At 37.8% G+C, this 16,901-nt stretch overlaps 1 protein-coding gene across 9 annotated transcripts in view; it reads left to right on the forward strand.

The window, feature by feature from the left end:
- The window catches only part of LOC310848877 (uncharacterized protein), a 43,538-nt gene extending 26,841 nt beyond the window's left edge, over positions 1-16,697 (forward strand). For 7 of the 9 annotated variants that reach the window (XM_083748426.1, XM_083748429.1, XM_083748431.1 and 4 more), the window contains exons 19-25: positions 124-292; positions 863-967; positions 1,699-9,810; positions 13,466-13,560; positions 13,787-13,903; positions 15,228-15,339; positions 16,141-16,697. In XM_083748426.1, coding sequence (XP_083604552.1) covers positions 124-292; positions 863-967; positions 1,699-9,810; positions 13,466-13,560; positions 13,787-13,903; positions 15,228-15,339; positions 16,141-16,299 — 8,869 coding nt within the window. In that variant the 3' untranslated portion in view covers positions 16,300-16,697. Of the gene's footprint in view, positions 1-123; positions 293-862; positions 968-1,698; positions 9,811-13,465; positions 13,561-13,786; positions 13,923-15,227; positions 15,340-16,140 lie in introns of all 9 variants that reach the window. The other 2 variants (XR_014566670.1, XM_083748430.1) reach the window with 2 other exon arrangements.
- Positions 16,698-16,901: the final 204 nt, after the last annotated feature.

Here is a 16,901-nt window from a genome sequence, read left to right on the forward strand (position 1 = left end):
ATGGAATAGTTTATCTTGTCTTTGGATATAGACAGGGAGCTATGTCTCCAAATATTTCCCATAGTACAATTGATGTCCACATATATTTGAGATAACATATTTGTTCATTTCTTTTATTGGCAGATTAAATGAAAGAAATGGCTTGCTTGAAACTTTGCTTGGGGAAAAGGAGCAAAAGCTTTCACGTACAAATGAAAAGCTAGAACAGGCAGAAGACATGAGAAAGTCAATTCATGAAAGAGACCTTCTAAACAGAGAACTAAGTGAAAAGCTTTTGCAGAGGGAACAAAAGGTGAGTTGTTTACAGTTCTGAGTCAGTCAAGTTGTACAGTGGTACCTTGGGTTAAGTACTTAATTCGTTCTGGAGGTCCGCTCTTAACCTGGAACTGTTCTTAACCTGAAGCACCACTTTAGCTAATGGGGCCTCCCGCTGCCGCCGTGCCGCCAGAGCACAATTTCTGTTCTCATCCTGAAGCAAAGTTCTTAACCCGAGATACTATTTCTGGGTTAGCGGAGTCTGTAACCTGAAGCGTATGTAACCCGAGGTACCACTGTTTTGTGTTCTGCGTCAAGCAATTTGCCATCTTTGGTAAATATTCAGTAGTTCTTTGAACATTTAATTGCTCACTCCCCTGGCATTTTGGAAATCCTTACAATCCCCCTATGTGTAAACCAACAATCGGAGCATATTATAAACACTGGCGAAGTTAAGTAAATTAGTTAAGTAAATTTCCGTAGGTTGTACCCTGAACTAAATAAATGTCAGTATACTTATATAATGGACAATATTGTCCTTTTGTCACAATTGAATTGAATTGTCATAATTGAAAACAGTGAATAATGTTTCCCTCCCTGAAACTAGCTGGAAGATGTCCAGAAGAAGTGCAGTGCTTATGGAGAAGAGTGTGCAGAACAGAAAGCAGTTATTACTGCATTAACAGAAAAAATAACCGCCTTTCAAGAAAAGGTAAAAAAGGGCAAACTTTTGTTGTGGCTTTTTACATAAATAGGTTGGATTCAATGAAGTTGTCTGGTTTGTGCAAGGATTTCTGCTTTGGCAACATAATTCACCCCCCCTCTTTCTTCCCCCCTCCCAATTTGCTCCAGACCCTCCTGGAGCAGGTTTGAAGTGGAGGCATGCAGGGGTAGTAGAGAAAGGGCAAGTTGTGCAAGTGGAAGTCCTTGGGTGAACAGAGCAACTTCATTAAATACAATCCATTGTCTGTTTAGTGATATATGTAATATATGAGCATTAAATAACGAATAACCATAAACAGAACTGTAAAAGTAGTTTCATTACTCCAAGGAAACTTTGAGGCTCATTTCCCCTGAAAAGCAGCTCCTTATGCATCATATCAAAATGTAGTTGAAACAAAGCAAGATGGCAACAGTATATGGTATAGACATCATATCATGTATATATGATATAGTGTACAATAAGATATGACAACAGTTAAAAGAAGCAGTATATGGCAACAGTATATTATATGGAAATAGGAGGTGGTCACTCATTCGATGCGGGGAGGGGGGAAAGGAAAATTAAATTGCGTTAGCACCATCCCTTTGCTACTTCCTCAAAATTATGGTTTTCTGGGTGAACCTAAACATCTTTTTGGATTCCAACTACAAATAGTACTGCTGAGTTAATGTTAAATTTTGGGCACTTAGACATTTCCCCCCCTTTATTTTTGTTTTCAGACCATGAAACAGGATGCTGCCATAGAATTAATGCAACTGGATCTTGAACAGACAAATGAAGAACTTGATAGATTAAACACAAGTCATTTAGAAGAGAGGTCTCAACTAATTCAAGACCTCCAGAGGCGTGAAAGAGAATTTGACAACCTCAGAGAGGCTTTAGCTGAGAAAGACAAAGAAATTTCTGCTATTACTTCAAATATAAATGCGTATTCCGAGCAGATTAATATTCTGAAATGCCAGATCAAGTGTAAAGAGGATGAAATGCGAGACATGGAAGAAGCATTGTCCAAGGCTGAAAGGGAAGCCCAGTTGCTGAAAGATGTACAAACCGAAGATGTGAACAGTGCAGGCAGAAAGCTTTCAGAACTTTCTGAGCAGTTAAGTGCAATAAAATCAGAACTGGCAGAGGTGAAAATTGAAAACGCTACTAAAACAAAAGAGAATGAAGAATTTGTTAGGCAAATCAAAGAGACTAGCCAAACAGTTAAAGATCTTCATTCTGCAATCAAGACTCGTGATGTTACTTACAACAACAAACTCATGGAGTGTGAGTCACAAATTAAATTGCTTAAAGAACAAATAAGTAAATCAGCTAAAAAATTGCAAGAAACAGAAATAAAATGTAAGGAGGAAACAGACTATCTTAAATCCCAGGTCGATGAACATATCTCTGCAAAGGAGAAATTGAACAAATTACTAAAAGACAAAGAAAACAAAGAACAAAGTTTTGTGAATGAGCTGAAATCAGTGAAAGATTCACACAACCAGCTCACTTTAGAAAATGCTAAAAAAGATGAAGATTTAGCTAATTTATCCAGACAACTTGCTGAACATACTGAGCATCTAGAAATTGTCAAAAAGTCACTGCAAGAAAAAGCAGAGATTGTGATATCCCTAAAAGACAAGCTTAAAGTTGTGGAGCAGCAAAATGAACAGGAAAAGCTTAAGTTAGTTAGAGAACTGAATAGCAAGGAAATGCAGTGGAGAGAAGTTAATAATGAGCTGCATGAAAAACATGAAATAATTAATAAGATGGAAACCGAAAGACAAACTGTCATCATGACTAACAAGCAGTTACAAGCAGCTCTTGAGCAGAAAGAAAAAGGTTTTGCAGATCAGCTTAAAGCCAGTGAAAAGCTTAGAAATGAGATACATACTATGGAGAAAGAGAAGCAACAGCTGATTAGTGAGAATGAGAGTTTGTCAAAATTGCTGGATGTGAAAGAGTGTGAACTGTTAACGCGTGCTCAATCTATGGCTGAGTTGGAGAGTAAGTTGTGTGCCAATGCCACAGAACACCAGAAAATGCTTTCAGAGGTCAGTCACGATAAAGAGACTTTAAGAAGGAAAGTTGAAGAACTCTCAGGCCTTCTAAAGCAGAAAGAAAATTCACTTGCAGAGCAGTTACTGGGGAAAGAGAAACAGTGTGGCATTTTAGCTGATGAGCTCTCCAGAAGCAGAGAGATAACAAAGGAATTGGAGAAAGAAAGACAGTCTTATATCACTCAGTTAAAGGATGAGCAGCAAAACAAAGCATTGCTTCGGACAGAGTATGATAAGATGGTCCAACAGCTTAATCGGGAGGAGGAAAAAACCTCATCATTACAGAAACAGGTTAAAGACCTAGAAAATGATCTTAAAATAAAAAGCAGTTCCATTGAAGAAAAAACTGAGCATGGTGATGCATTACTTAAGCAAGTAAAAGAAAAGCAAGCTATCATGACTATGTTAGAAAAAGAAGTAGAAAAGCTTAAATGTGATAACATAAAGCTATCTCAACAGCTTGAAGACAAAGACAGTACTCTATTATTTAAAGGGATGGAGTTTGAGGATCTTTGCAGGCAGATTTCACAAAAAACAGAAGAGTGTACCAAATTAAATGACCAGCTAGCACTATTAGTCAAAGAAGTGGATGTTTTGAAACATGAGAAGGATAGTGCTTTGGCTGTTTGCAATGCTAAGTCAAATGAATGTGATGCTTTTCAGCATCAGTTAACACAGCATCAGTCTGAAATTGTGTCCACAAAACATGAAGCTCATATGCTGAAATTAGAAAATGAAAAATTGAAAGCAGATATAGAAATAGCCAGTGCTACATTAATGAAAAATTGTGAAGGACTAGTGCCCTTAAGTGCACAGTTGTCTCAGCAAACTAATAATATTTTAGTTTTTATGGATCAAATTGATACCTTAGTTAGCGAAATGAAAACATTAAAAAGCAGTTTTTGTGATAAAGAGGCTCTTCTTTCTCAGAGGGAAGCTTTGATACAGGAAATGAAAGAAAACAAAGATGTAGATGAAAAACATAATTTGCAAATTATTTCAGATTTGCAAAGCCAAGTACAGGTTCTAGATAGTGAAGTTAGTCAACTTACTCAGGAAGTGCAAGAGAAAGAGAATAAATTTAAGAAGCAAGATGAAGAGTTAAAATTACTTAAAAGTAAAACTGACGAGTCTAATTTTCTTAGAGTTCAACTGTCTGAGAATATGGAAATAATTTCTGATCTCCAGAGTCAACTTAAAAATATGATAGAAAACAATGAAGTATTAAACAAATCAATTACAGAGAAAAATAACTTTTTAAAACAAAAGGAGAAGGAATGTGTTGATTTACAAACATGTATTTCTGAGACTTCCTCTGTGCAGCATAAACTTGTACAATGTTTGACCTCTGAAGCAGAAATATTAAAAGCAGTCATTGTGGAGAAGGAGTTAGCAGTGAATAACATTTCACTGATTAACAGTGAACTGAAGGCTGAACTTGAAGATAAAAAGAATGAATGTGAGACTTTGAAGACGCAAGCTACTGATGCAGAAGAATCAAATATTTGTTTGAAAAAGGAAATAAGTGATCAGAATAAATTAATAAACGACATTAGCCAGGTGCTAGCAGAAAAAGAGGCTTGTGTTTTGGATCCTACTAATCTTGTGAAAACCCTAAGAGAGGAACTAAAAATAAATGAAGAAAAGTCACAGTTAATTTCTCAACTTCATAGTCAAAGAAATGAACTGAACCAAGAAATTCAAAAGTTAAAAGAACTAGCCCAGGAAAAAGAAAACATTTTCTTAACTTTGCAGGGCAAATTTGATGCTCTGTATGAACAAAAAAACGAACTCAGTGCTTCCCTGAGTAAAAAAGAAGAGATTATCACTGGGTTTCTTAAAGATATTGGTGTTCAACTATCAGAAAGCAATGTTCAGGCTCTTACCAATGATACTGAGCTACTTAGAGAAGAGCTAGATAAAAATGCTGCTACACTAAAAAAGCTTTTGCAAGAGAAGGATGGAAGCATTGCCAGTAGCCAGATGAAAATTGACTCTTTGATAATAGAAATTGAATCTGCAAAATCAGAGCACCATAAAGCATTAGAACAAGTTGAGCTGTGGAAGCAAAATATTCAAGAGAGAGAAAGAGCTCTACAGGTTGTGCAGGAAAAATGCACTGAACAGGCTAATATTGAATATTTAAATTCTGAGGTCATAGAAAAATTGCATCAACAAATAGATTCTTTAATAAATGATAAAGCTCTTTTACAAGAGAACTTTGATAAACTGAATCTGGAAAACAAAGACTTGGTTAAGTACCAGAAGCAATTAGAGGAAAAATCTAAAGCGCTAAAAGAACTTCATGAAAAATTAGAAGCCAGTGAGAACAGATGGGTAGCAGAACTTGCTAGGGCAACTCAGCAAAATGACGTTAATCTTGAGCAACTGAGTAATTTAGAAAGGAAACTGAAATCAAAAGAGGATCAAATTCAATCTTTGCATCAAGAACAGGACATTATTCAAACAGAGTTGGCCAAACATCTGTCTGCATTGTCAAGTAGTAGGTACTTCCTCAAAGACAGTGACAGTGACACTGGTCAGCAAGTAGCTAAGACTGTATTGGAAAAATTCTCTGCTGTGATAGATACTATTATCAGTAAAGAAGCTGAAGCAATGACACTACAGCAGACTATTTTAGAGAGAGAGGACGAAGTACATCACCTGAATAATCAACTAGAAAGCATGTTGTCCTTGAAGGAAGAGAAAGAGTTGATGCAGGATGACTTTAAAAAGGCCAAAGCTGCTGACCAATCTGAGATTGAACATCTGTTAAATGAACTGAGTACTGCTAAGGATGCATTACGTAGGCAGCAATCTGTCTGTGAAGAAAAGGACATTGCATTATCAAACATGAGGAAGGAGGTGGTTTTCCTCCAGGAGAAGACAGATAAATTAGAAAAAGAGCTTGAAAGTAGTTGCAAGACACTGAACACCGAATGTCAAAAAGCAGCAAAACTTTTAGAAGAAATAGAGCATAAAAACCAGATGATAGAAAACTTTAGTTCCCAAACTAACCAACAGAAGGATTTAATTACTTCTCTAAGCCAGCAGTTAAAAGAAAAGGATTGCTCAGTTTCTCAAGTCATGGAATCCATGTCTAATGAAATGGTAAAATTCTCTGAGGAAAAAAATGTGCTTGCTATCGAATTGCAACAACTAGAAGCCATAAGGAAGAGCATGACAGAAGAGGTAAGTACATTATCACAGCAGGTAGAAGAATATAAGAAAGAACTTGAACTCAATCAAGTTGTGTTGACCAACAAAGAAGCTACCATAAAAGACTTGGTGTGTGAGAAGGCGCAGCTAAATATTACTTTGGAAAAAATAAATCAAGAAAAAGAGAATCTGAAAAAGAAACTTCAAGCAGCTTTGCTAATAAGGAAGGACTTAATTCAGAAAAATGAGAAGCTTGATAAAAAGACAGAATGTTTTCTGGAGCAAATTGATGACTTAGTAAAGCAGGTTGAAAATGCTGAAGCTCACAACAAAGATCTTGAATCCCAACTTGAAGGACTGAAGACACAATTGTTAGAAAAAGATGTGAAGATAAATGACATGAGTGAAACCTTATCAGCCAAGGCAGAACACTTGGAGCAGCTAGAGAAAGCAGTTACAGAATTCAAAGCTACTATAGCTGAACAAAAAAGTATGTCTGATAAGAACTTGATCCATCTTCAAGAGAAGGATTGTCTGCTTGCACAAATGGAGTCTGTGCTGAATGAGAGAGATCAAATGCATAGAGAGGAACGTTCACAACTTTTCTTAACCATAGAAAATCTCAAAGGTGAAATAGCAAAGAGAGATGAAACATTCAAGGAAACGAATGGGTCGGAAACTACCCTAAATACCGAAAGTTCCTGTAGTAACAAAACACACCAACCTAATGAAATGAATCCAGTCACTGAGCTGCAGAAAGACAAGGAAATCCTGCAAAAGAAACTTAAGGCACTGCTTGTGGTCCGCAAAGAAAACACTAAACAAATTCAGAAGCAAAAAGAAGAGCATGCTAAGCTACGAGGAGATTTTAATGAACTAACAAAAGACTTTGAGCTCATTAAAAAAGAAAAGCAAGCACTCCAGGAGATTCATCAGAGAAAGTGTGAAGAATTTGACTCCAATTTATTGCTTTTATACACTCTGCAGAAAAAGTTGGACACCGATACATCTCTTAGGCAGAGTGAAAATGCTCAGCAGAAAACATTAGAGTCCGGGGAGCTAAATGTGAAAGCTGATGTCAGGGTTGAAAAATCAGGACAGACGGTAAATATGGTGACAATGGAAGAGTCTGAGATGGCGAAACTTCATGAGAACTATGCTAGACTTATGGAAGAAAAAGAAAAGTTTAAGGAAGAGCTAAAAGAGAAGTCACTTGAACTTGGTAGCGTACAGCAAGAAGCAGTAAAACTGAAGATTTCTGTTGAGCAACAGGAACAACAGTATAAACAAGAGAGAGACAATATGTTGATTGAACAAGGTCTGCTTAAGCAACAACTAGAATCATGTAAAAATGAATTGCAAGCTCTTAAAACTATGGTTGAAACTGTGACTAATGAAAAGAGTCAACTCCACAAAAACCATGAAGATCACCTAACAAGTCTGAAAGAAACTGAAAGACAACCCAGTGAAGAAAACAAGCAACTACTGATGGAATTCAATATGCTGTGTGAGAAGGTTTTGCCAGTTTCTAGTGCATACAAAAATGTGGCAGGTGTAAGAGAGGATGCAAAAACTGTGTGGCCGCATTCTGATAATGCGCTGGAGAACAGTGTTCAAGGCCCAGACTTCTGTAGTTCATTGGAAGATGTCACTTGCACAGAAAGAGAATCGCTAGATGTCACTAATACAGAAATAAAAACATTAACTGAAAGAATAGGTGATCAAGATCCTCTACCAATAGAAATGTCTCGGGAACGGATAGAAGAAAATGTAAATGGCAGAAGCTATCAACCTCAACTGCAGAAGTATGATGCTGAAGAGAAAAACAGGGAACGTCTCCAAAGAAAGCTTCAAGCTGCTTTAATATCACGTAAAGAAGCACTGAAGGAAAACAAAACTCTTAAAGATCAAATGGAGTTACTGGTTTTGGAAAACAAAGAGTTGATTGGTAAGGTTCACACCCTTGGACAGCTGAGGTCTGAGTTGGGTAGAGAAAAACAAAACTTGAGTACTGCACTCTATAAAGAGGAGACTCTTGTGGCAGAAAATGCTAGATTGTTAATTGAAAATGAAAATCTAACTGCTGCGTGTGAGAGTCTGAAGTCTACCATGCAGACCATAGGGCAAGAGAAGGAAGCTTTTTCTTTTCAATTGAATTCCTTAAAAGATTCTCAGACAGTTGAATTAACAGGCTGGAAAGCTAAACACAGTGAATTAAAGCAAGAGTATGAGTCTCTGCTTCAGGCCTATGAGAATATTAGTAGTAAAATAGCAGAAATGAGGCACATTATTGATGTCACTAGAAAAGAAAAGCAGGAAGCTCTTCACAGAGTAAATGAGAGAGAATCTGATACACATAAACTTAAGGAGCTGCTTCAAAAAGCAGCTGATGAAAGTGTACAACTGAAACAGCTGACTGAATCTAAACAGAAGGAAATAAGTGAGCTAAAGATTGCAGCTGAAAAGCAAGCATCTGAGCACAAGTTGTGCTTGGAAGACTATCAAAGAAAAATTGATGAATCTGTTCTTCAGAGCAAGCAGCTAATGGAGGAAAATAAGCAATTAAAGGAAGTTTCTGAAATTTTAAAGCAAGCCTTGGAGAAAACAGAGAAGGAAAATGAGGAGCTTTCTAAGGATTTTAGTCTAACAAAATCTGCTCTCGGGGACCTCCAAACACGGTTAGAATTGAACAAGTGTGATGTACAGTCCAAGATAAGTGATTCCCTCTGTGAAAGAGAGTCATTATTAAAACACATTCATTTGTTAAATGAGGGGATTTCAGAAAAAGAGAAAAGCATGTTGATCTTAAAGCAAGAGAACAAAACTTTGTTAGAAAGGTTGAAAGATGCTGAAAAATCTCTGCATCAGAAGGAAAGCTCTTTATTAAAGTTGGAAAATGATTGTAAAAATCTTAATCAGGAAATAGTCAGTCTTGGTGAAAGAATTAAAATATTAGAGGATGATAAATGTCTCTTACAAGAAGAATTAGAAAATGTTCAAGAAATATCTTATAAAGTAAAAAATGAGAGAGAATTTTTGGAGACCGAGTTGCTCAACCACATCAAAAAATTGGATCAAACAACAGACAGACTGAAAGCCACACAGATACAAAACAGCCTCCTTGTAGAGCAGTTGGAAAATTTGAAAGCAGAGAAATGCAACACAATAAGAGAAAAAGAAGAACAGCAGCATCTGGTCAGAGTATTTGAAGAAAAACTGAAAACTGCTCAGAGAGACAATCATGAGACAAAAAACAAAACTAAAGAGTTGCAAGAACTTTTGAGGGGAAAACAACAGGAGATCAACCAGTTGCAAAAGGATTCTATTAAATACCAGGAGATGATATTGGACTTGGAAAAATCTGTGAAATTGTCACATTCAGAAAGTGAAAAAATTGAGAAAGATTTAAACAGTGCAGAAGGAAAGCTTGCAAAATCAAATGAAGAGCTGCAGAAGCTAACTGAAAAACTCTCTTTACAGAATATCTCACTGTATGAGTCAAAGGCTGCAATAGAGCGACTTGCAAATGACAACCTATGTAATAAAAATGAACTTAAAAAGAAAGAAAACAGAATATCAAATCGAAAGAGAGAATATGAGAGCCAATTGGAGTTCAGCCTTCAGCAGGTAAAAGCAGCTTGCCTTGTTTCCTCATAAGGGGATCAGGGAGCTTTTTCTGGCAGTGACACTGGAAGTATTAAGAGAAGCATGGGCAGCAAAGTGTGGATCATTAGCAAGCAGGGAGCCAACTTCATTGGCAGAGAAGGTATCCTTTGTCTTGTCCTGCCAGAGTTGTGATGAGAGGAGCTGAACCTCCTGTGTTGATGAGTAGATTTACTTTGTGGGATGCTGGAGTCAATAGGATGGGCTATGTCCTTATCCCGTGAGGAACAAAGAATTGTGTGAATCAGGCTGGACTCCTGAGTTTTTTCCTCCTGCCTGACGCAGCAGTCATTCCTCCTGGCTCTCCTTTTTCGTCAGATAAGTCTATCTTGTTTCATCTCATCTTCACCTCCTTGTCTTTTTCTCTAGATTTCTGTCTTTAACAAACAAACAAACTTCTCCTCAAACCTCTCATTTAAAGTCTTTTGGTGGCTATCACCACAGCTAGACGAGTGTCATAACTTTCTGCTCTTTCGACAGCTTGACATGTGTTTTTCATAAAGACAAGGTGGTTTTACTCTCTAGATTTCAACCAACAAGAACTGGTTTTACCAATCTTTTGTTCTAACGCTAAATATCCCAGGGAAAAAGCATGACTTTCCTTGCAGAGCTCTGAAAGTATACATTCATTGGACAAAGGCTTTCCAGAAGATGGACTCTGTATTTTATCCTTTCACCCATCGTCCTTTGGGGTTAGGGTCAGCAGTGCTAATTTGGTGAGGTGGATTAGAGCCTGTATTTTCCTTGCTTATGAGTCCCTCAAATTGCCTCAGCCTACTCAGGTGCTTCTGCACTCAACAAGGTCAGCTGGGTTCTTCAGATCTGAGACGCACCCATTCTCTGTTAATCTACTGTGGTATGTCCCATCCTATTGGCTCCAGCATCTCACGAAGTAAATAGAACAATTGGTCTTACTTGAAGTGTGGATTTGCTAGTAGGGATGCTGGAGCCAAGGGAGATTTCCGATGCACTTTACTGAAGATATAGTCTATTGATAATAATTTCCTTGCCTTTCAGATACCTAGTACATTTCTTCCTTTAGATTTTTGAGCCATGGAGAGAAGAAGTAGGCAGACCTTTTATTTCAGTGACTCCATCAGTGTTTGCCTCTTGGCAAATCCGGAAAACTGAGGAGTCCAGCCTGCTTCACACAATTCTTTGCTCCTGCCTAGCGTCACATGACGAGGACATAGGCCATCCCATTGGCTCCAGCATCCCTACTCGCAAATCTACACTTCAGGCAAGACCAATTGTTTTATATATCTGTGCCCCAGAAGTTTTCTGAGGCTTAGATATGTTGATCTGAGATCTTTGAGTAGGTTGGAGTCCCCTCCCTTCTTTGCATTTAATTAGAAATAAATGCAAGAAGAAACATGTTTTGTCCTGGCTAAGAAAAAAGCCTAATTTTCCAGCCAGAATTTGAAAGAAAAATTGTTTTAAAAACAATGGAATGCAATGGAAATATAGAAGTTCCACTTAACATTACCAACTTCTGTATCATTTTTAATTATTTTGTCCAAGGGATTGGAAATGGTTGCTCTTAATTAATCTCATCAATAGTTGCTTGTTTTCTTCACTGACATGTCTTAATGTCTCTTTCATATTGAATAATTCTATATTTGATTTCTCTAGGTTGCTTATGAATTCCTCTCTCTCGTCTCGTATCTTCCAACACAATTTTAAAATGCTTTGCTTCTTGTTGACTTTTTGGCAAACTTTGTTGTTAATTGTGAAAATTCTTTTATTGTTTCCTTTCCATGATCAAACTTGCCTGGGGAGTTGTCCTACCACAAAACCCAATTTAATCAATTTCTGAGGACTATATATTGTGGGACTGCTTTTTGCTTTTTTCCCCTGAAGAGATGTATCAGTGTCCAACCTTTTCTGCAGAGAACATAAAAGCAATAAATTGGAGTCAAATTCTTCACACTTTCTCTGATGAATCTCCTGGAGTGCTTTCTTTTTTAATGAGCTTCTCTTTTAAAGCCAAGGATGAAAGACAGCAGCACTCTCATTCCAGCCTTTCTTTTGGGTTCTTGAGGAGGGGAAAAAGCAACCATAACAGCATAATATTGTTTATACAGTAATACCTTGGATCTCAAATGCCTTGGGTCCTGAACAAATTGGCTCCTGAACAATCGAAGCCCGGAAGTGAGTATTCCGGTTTTTAAATGATTTTTGGAAGTTGAACGTCCAGCGGGGCTTCCGTGGCTTCCTATTGGCTGCAGGAACTTCCTGCAGCCAATCAGAAGCCACACTTTGGTTTCCGAAAGTTTTGGAAGCCGAATGAACTTCCGGAATGTATTCTGTTCGACTTCCAAGGTACGACTGTATTGGCAAATGGTAGGTCAGGGGCAGACACCAGCAGAAATAGTTGTGTGTTGTTTTAGGACAGTAGTTCTCAAACTTTTTTTATCTGGGCCACACTTTCAGATTAAAATTTGCTTGTGCCACTCCAAATTTTTTTTTATGCGTAAGAAATATATTGGAAAACCAAAAGAAACAACTAGCAGTGCTTGATTTATAACATAAAACACAGCTGCTGCTGCTTCTTCTTCTTCTTCTTCTTCTTCTTCTTCTTCTTCTTCTTCTTCTTCTTCTTCTTAGAATTTATTGACTGCACTGTACCCGGAGGTCTCAGGGTGGTTCACAGAATAAAATGTGATCATAGGACACCCAAAAAGTACAAAGCAATGCAGCTACATAAGAACATGAATCAACCCCAAAATAGAATTATAAACGAGCCCCTTACATAACTACCTTAAGTATGTGTACAAACTCAGTGAGAGGTGTGAGCTTGGTTTTGCCCGGTAATCTCATTTATATTATATTATTCTATTCTATTCTATTCTATTCTATTCTATTCTATTCTATTCTATTCTATTCTATTCTATTCTATATTCTATTCTATTCTATATTCTATTCTATTCTATTTGAGACAAACTCCATATCTAACCAAATTCTGCATTTTAAAAAAATTGATATTCTACTAAACTATAGTTTCCTACACTGAAATGTTTAAATGTTTCTTTGATTGCCCTTGAATCTTCCTGCCACACTTATCATTCTTTCCTGCACCACACCCTTTGAGAAACATTGTTTTACAGGTTTGATCTGTTCTCAAGTCTTCTCAGGGTACAAGAAAACTCATGAGGTTTGCCCAGTGCTGCGAACCACATTTTCTTCACACTGGTATACTGTCTTAGGTCTTGTTAACAGCTCTGCTTTCCACGGTCCAGGCTGACAGAGGTTTCCACCTTTAAGAAGGACATTCAGGTCTGCTGACAGAGATTTCCGCTCTTAAGAAAAACATTCAGGTCTGATTAAACCAGGAACCAGTTTCTTATCTAAAGTTTGCTTTCACTCCACTCCATAGTTCTTCAGAGCTATCACTTCTGTCATGCACCCAGTTTCTCCCCTGCGTTCCAGAAGTCTTCCTAACAATTGTGGGCATGCATCCTTCTTACTTTAATTATTATTTTGGAATTAATATAAACAGCTACATGGAAGTGTTTGCATACAGTACTATGTTGTGAAATAAGTTAATGTTACTAGACAAACAATATTTTAATTTTATGAAGTTTCCACATAAGCAGCATATCCATATTGCTCTGTTTAGGGTGCGACTCAAGCAGAATTTCCTCCAGGAGCTCCTCAAGAAAGAGCTGAAGTCATTGAAATGGACAACATGGACTTCATTGAAATCAACGGAAGGTCAGAATTATTTCTACTCCTTTGTAAAGTATGCTTTATTAACTGGTCTTAAACCTAGAGCTCATTTCTCTTGATAAGATGTAAGATTATTATATCATAAATTTTAACCACCTAAGATGAATAATTACTGTACAATAATCCAATAGGAACAAACTACTACATAAAGCAAACTAGTTTTGCTTTGCATTATTTTGTTTTCCTCCTTTGGAATTTGGGTTTGTTCTAGGCTTGCACAGAGGCAAGAACCAACTTTATTGGAATTAATGGGGACTCTCTCAGAAGAGAGGAATAGACGGGAAGCTGCGGAAGAGGCCCTCGGGCTCTTGGAAGAACAAATTAAAAGGTAGCAACACGTGTGAAAGGTATTTGGGGCTGATCTCAAACTGTGCTGATTTTGGTAGGCCACAAACAGGCAACCTGTAATGTGCCCATGCATGCAACCTTTGGTCACTCTCATTGCAGCCCACCAAACTCTCAGGGGCCTGGCCCCCCTTTATTCAGTGTACAGATGGTCAGCTGTCAGACTGGTTCATGGAAAAGATTGCTGGCTGCATCAGGAATGCTGGGGGCAGGGTGAAGTTAAAACCTTCCTCCCCCGCAGTGATCCCCATCCCCATTTATAAATATTACTGTCCTTGTGCTGCTTTAACCTCCCCACAACACTCCAGATGCAGCCCAGTGTGCTGGGACAGCAGTCTTCATCATGAACCCGGCTGATGGCTCATCAGTAGGGCTTCCTTTGTCCACTGCAGCCAATGTCATGGCCCCACACTGCAGACGTGACCACCCAGCTAATCAGATGGGTCAATAGCAGATAGTGAAGGACTGTATCTGAGAGAAAGGCAAGTAGGAACTGAGCTGGGAAGAGGGGAGAATGGATGCAAGAATGGCTGTCTGAGAGCATGAATGTTGTTATGAATGAATGTGTCCGTGTGTTAAACTCACATGCTTGGGAGGCCTGGCCAGATAGGCGGGGTAGAAGTAATAAATTATTATTTATTAGAGAGGTAGGTGTGTGTGTGTGTGTGTGTGTGTGTATGTGATAAGTTTATGTATGCTTTTCATGTTCCTGCCCACCACCAGTGCTGGCCAAGCCCAACAGCATCCCTAAACACTGATTGAATTGGAGCAATTTATCAATAAGACTCAATAAATGCTCCATATTTGACAAATACATCTCATACATCTATTGCTGTAGATTGAATGGAGTCTCCAGACCTAGGCAGAAAAATCCCCCTCTCCCCCCTGCTGTTCTTGAGGTTCTCATGGGTCTACTGAACCAATTCCATGGGGTGGGGAGAGTGGGGAAGCCCCGTTGTGCAAGTGGAGGTCCTTGTGCAGGGCTTCCACTGAATCTTGCCCTATATATTACAGTATACCCCATCCTTGTATATGCTTATGAACATGATGCGAGCAGCATGGGCTTCAAAGCCAGTTACTTGCTGTTTCCAGAATAAAGGTTACTACTCCGTTAATAAAGGAGTGTTAATAGAATTGAAATGAAATTACCCATTCCATTTAACTACAGGATCTGACTCTGTTCAGATGAACCAGGTTCCTTAAAAGGGCTGATATCCCAAGTTAAAATTCAAAGAATGATCAGCATAGATAAATAGCAGTTTAAAAGTGTCATGAATCTGATAAGCCTTTTGCATTTCTTTGTTTAGGCTTGAACTGATTGATTCCAGGTCAGCATCTGAACAATGTGCTTTTCAGGTAGAAGAAGAGGAAAGGCAGCCTTTCATCATCAATGCTAGTGAACTTACGGTAGTACGTAAGGTAAGCCTAAATTTTGGGAAATTTAGATTCCCAGATTTTTACTGAACCACATGCTATCTGTTCTCCTTTTCTCAGTAATGATATCTCAGAAGCGGGCCTTGCTGTGGCGGCACTGACCTTCTGGGAAGCTCTTTCTCTTGCAGTATAGGAGTCTGCAAATGTGCTTCAGATGACAAACGTGCAAATGAACTTCAGATGACAACTGAAAACTCAGCTGTTCTGATAGGCTTTTCCTGGCCTATCAGATGTCTTTAAAGCTTTGGGGTTGTTTTGCCTTTCTAGGATTAGGGTATTTTAGTATTGTATTTATTTTATATATTTATATCCCAAAAGAGTCTTTGAGTGTTTAACAAAAGATGTATTTGTAATCTTTTGTAAACTGGTTAGATACTATTTTGGTACATAACTATATGAAATATAAATAAATGCGACAGTTGCTATAGGAACTCCATGGAAAACAAATGATCCATACCTGGGCTCTTAAAAATTGAAAAGCATTTATTACACAAGACGTCAGTCATTATATATCAGTCTCTGCACCACTGTTCCACATTACAAAGTGGTTGCTAGAGAATCATCAAGGTTCATAATATGATGCTAAGTTGTTGTGTTGTAAATACTTCAGTATCTTATGGCATAGATGTGGATCACCTGCAATGTGAAAGCAATAAAGACCCTACAACTTACCCATGACACACTTTTTTCTCATTTAATTCCACCTTTTGTGTTTATTTTTGTGGGTTTGATTGGAAAGCATGAATGCCCAATGCTAATAGGATCAAATGCTTCTTTTCTAAACAGGTAAAAAGAGGAGCCCTTTCTTTCAGGAGATGGATTCGGGGACAAAGACTTTGCCGCTCCCAATTGCTGACTTGCAGAGCAAAATCTCGCTATTTCTTTCTCAGTTACTTAGTGGCCCTGCATCTTTTTGTTTTCTTGCGTCTCATAGGCATCTTATAAATGGAAAAGCTCAGAATGACAACCTTTCCCCATATCACCAGTATGTAAATATTAGCCAAACTACTCTTTTTTGTTTAACTCCACCATCCCAAAAGGCCACATCTCTGGGCCTATTCTGGGCCAGTCTGTCCTGCAAGGAAGGATTGTCTCTCTGAGCTTCCCAGAAACTAGTCCAGGACCATGGAGTGCTTTATTCAGTTTGATAGACTGAGGCAAAGACAAAGTTGTTTTTATTTAATTATCCGCTGTTTGTTCATTTATTCATTTTGTATTGATAGATTGAGACAAAGCCAAAGTTGTTTTTATTTAATTATCCATTGTTTTTATTTAATTATCCGATATCCACAAATACAGTTGAAAATGTTCCTTGCATATTGAAATAAAGTGTTTATTCTGTTTGTGTCCTTGTATTATAGCATCATTCTAATATAGCATGTGGTCAATAATTTCTCAAGAGTCCCAAGATCAGATAGATCTGTAGTGATCACAATACAAAAATTTTTTTACCTAGAATGGTTTTGCACCACAATTAGTCACTGGTATAAAGCCTTGTAAATCTGAAAGTGCTTCTAGTCACTCAGCATTCTCTTCCATGTTGAAAT

The sequence above is a fragment of the Podarcis gaigeae genome (genome assembly GCF_964106915.1).
Source record: "Podarcis gaigeae genome assembly, chromosome: 1".
Taxonomy (NCBI): Eukaryota; Metazoa; Chordata; class Lepidosauria; order Squamata; family Lacertidae; genus Podarcis; species Podarcis gaigeae.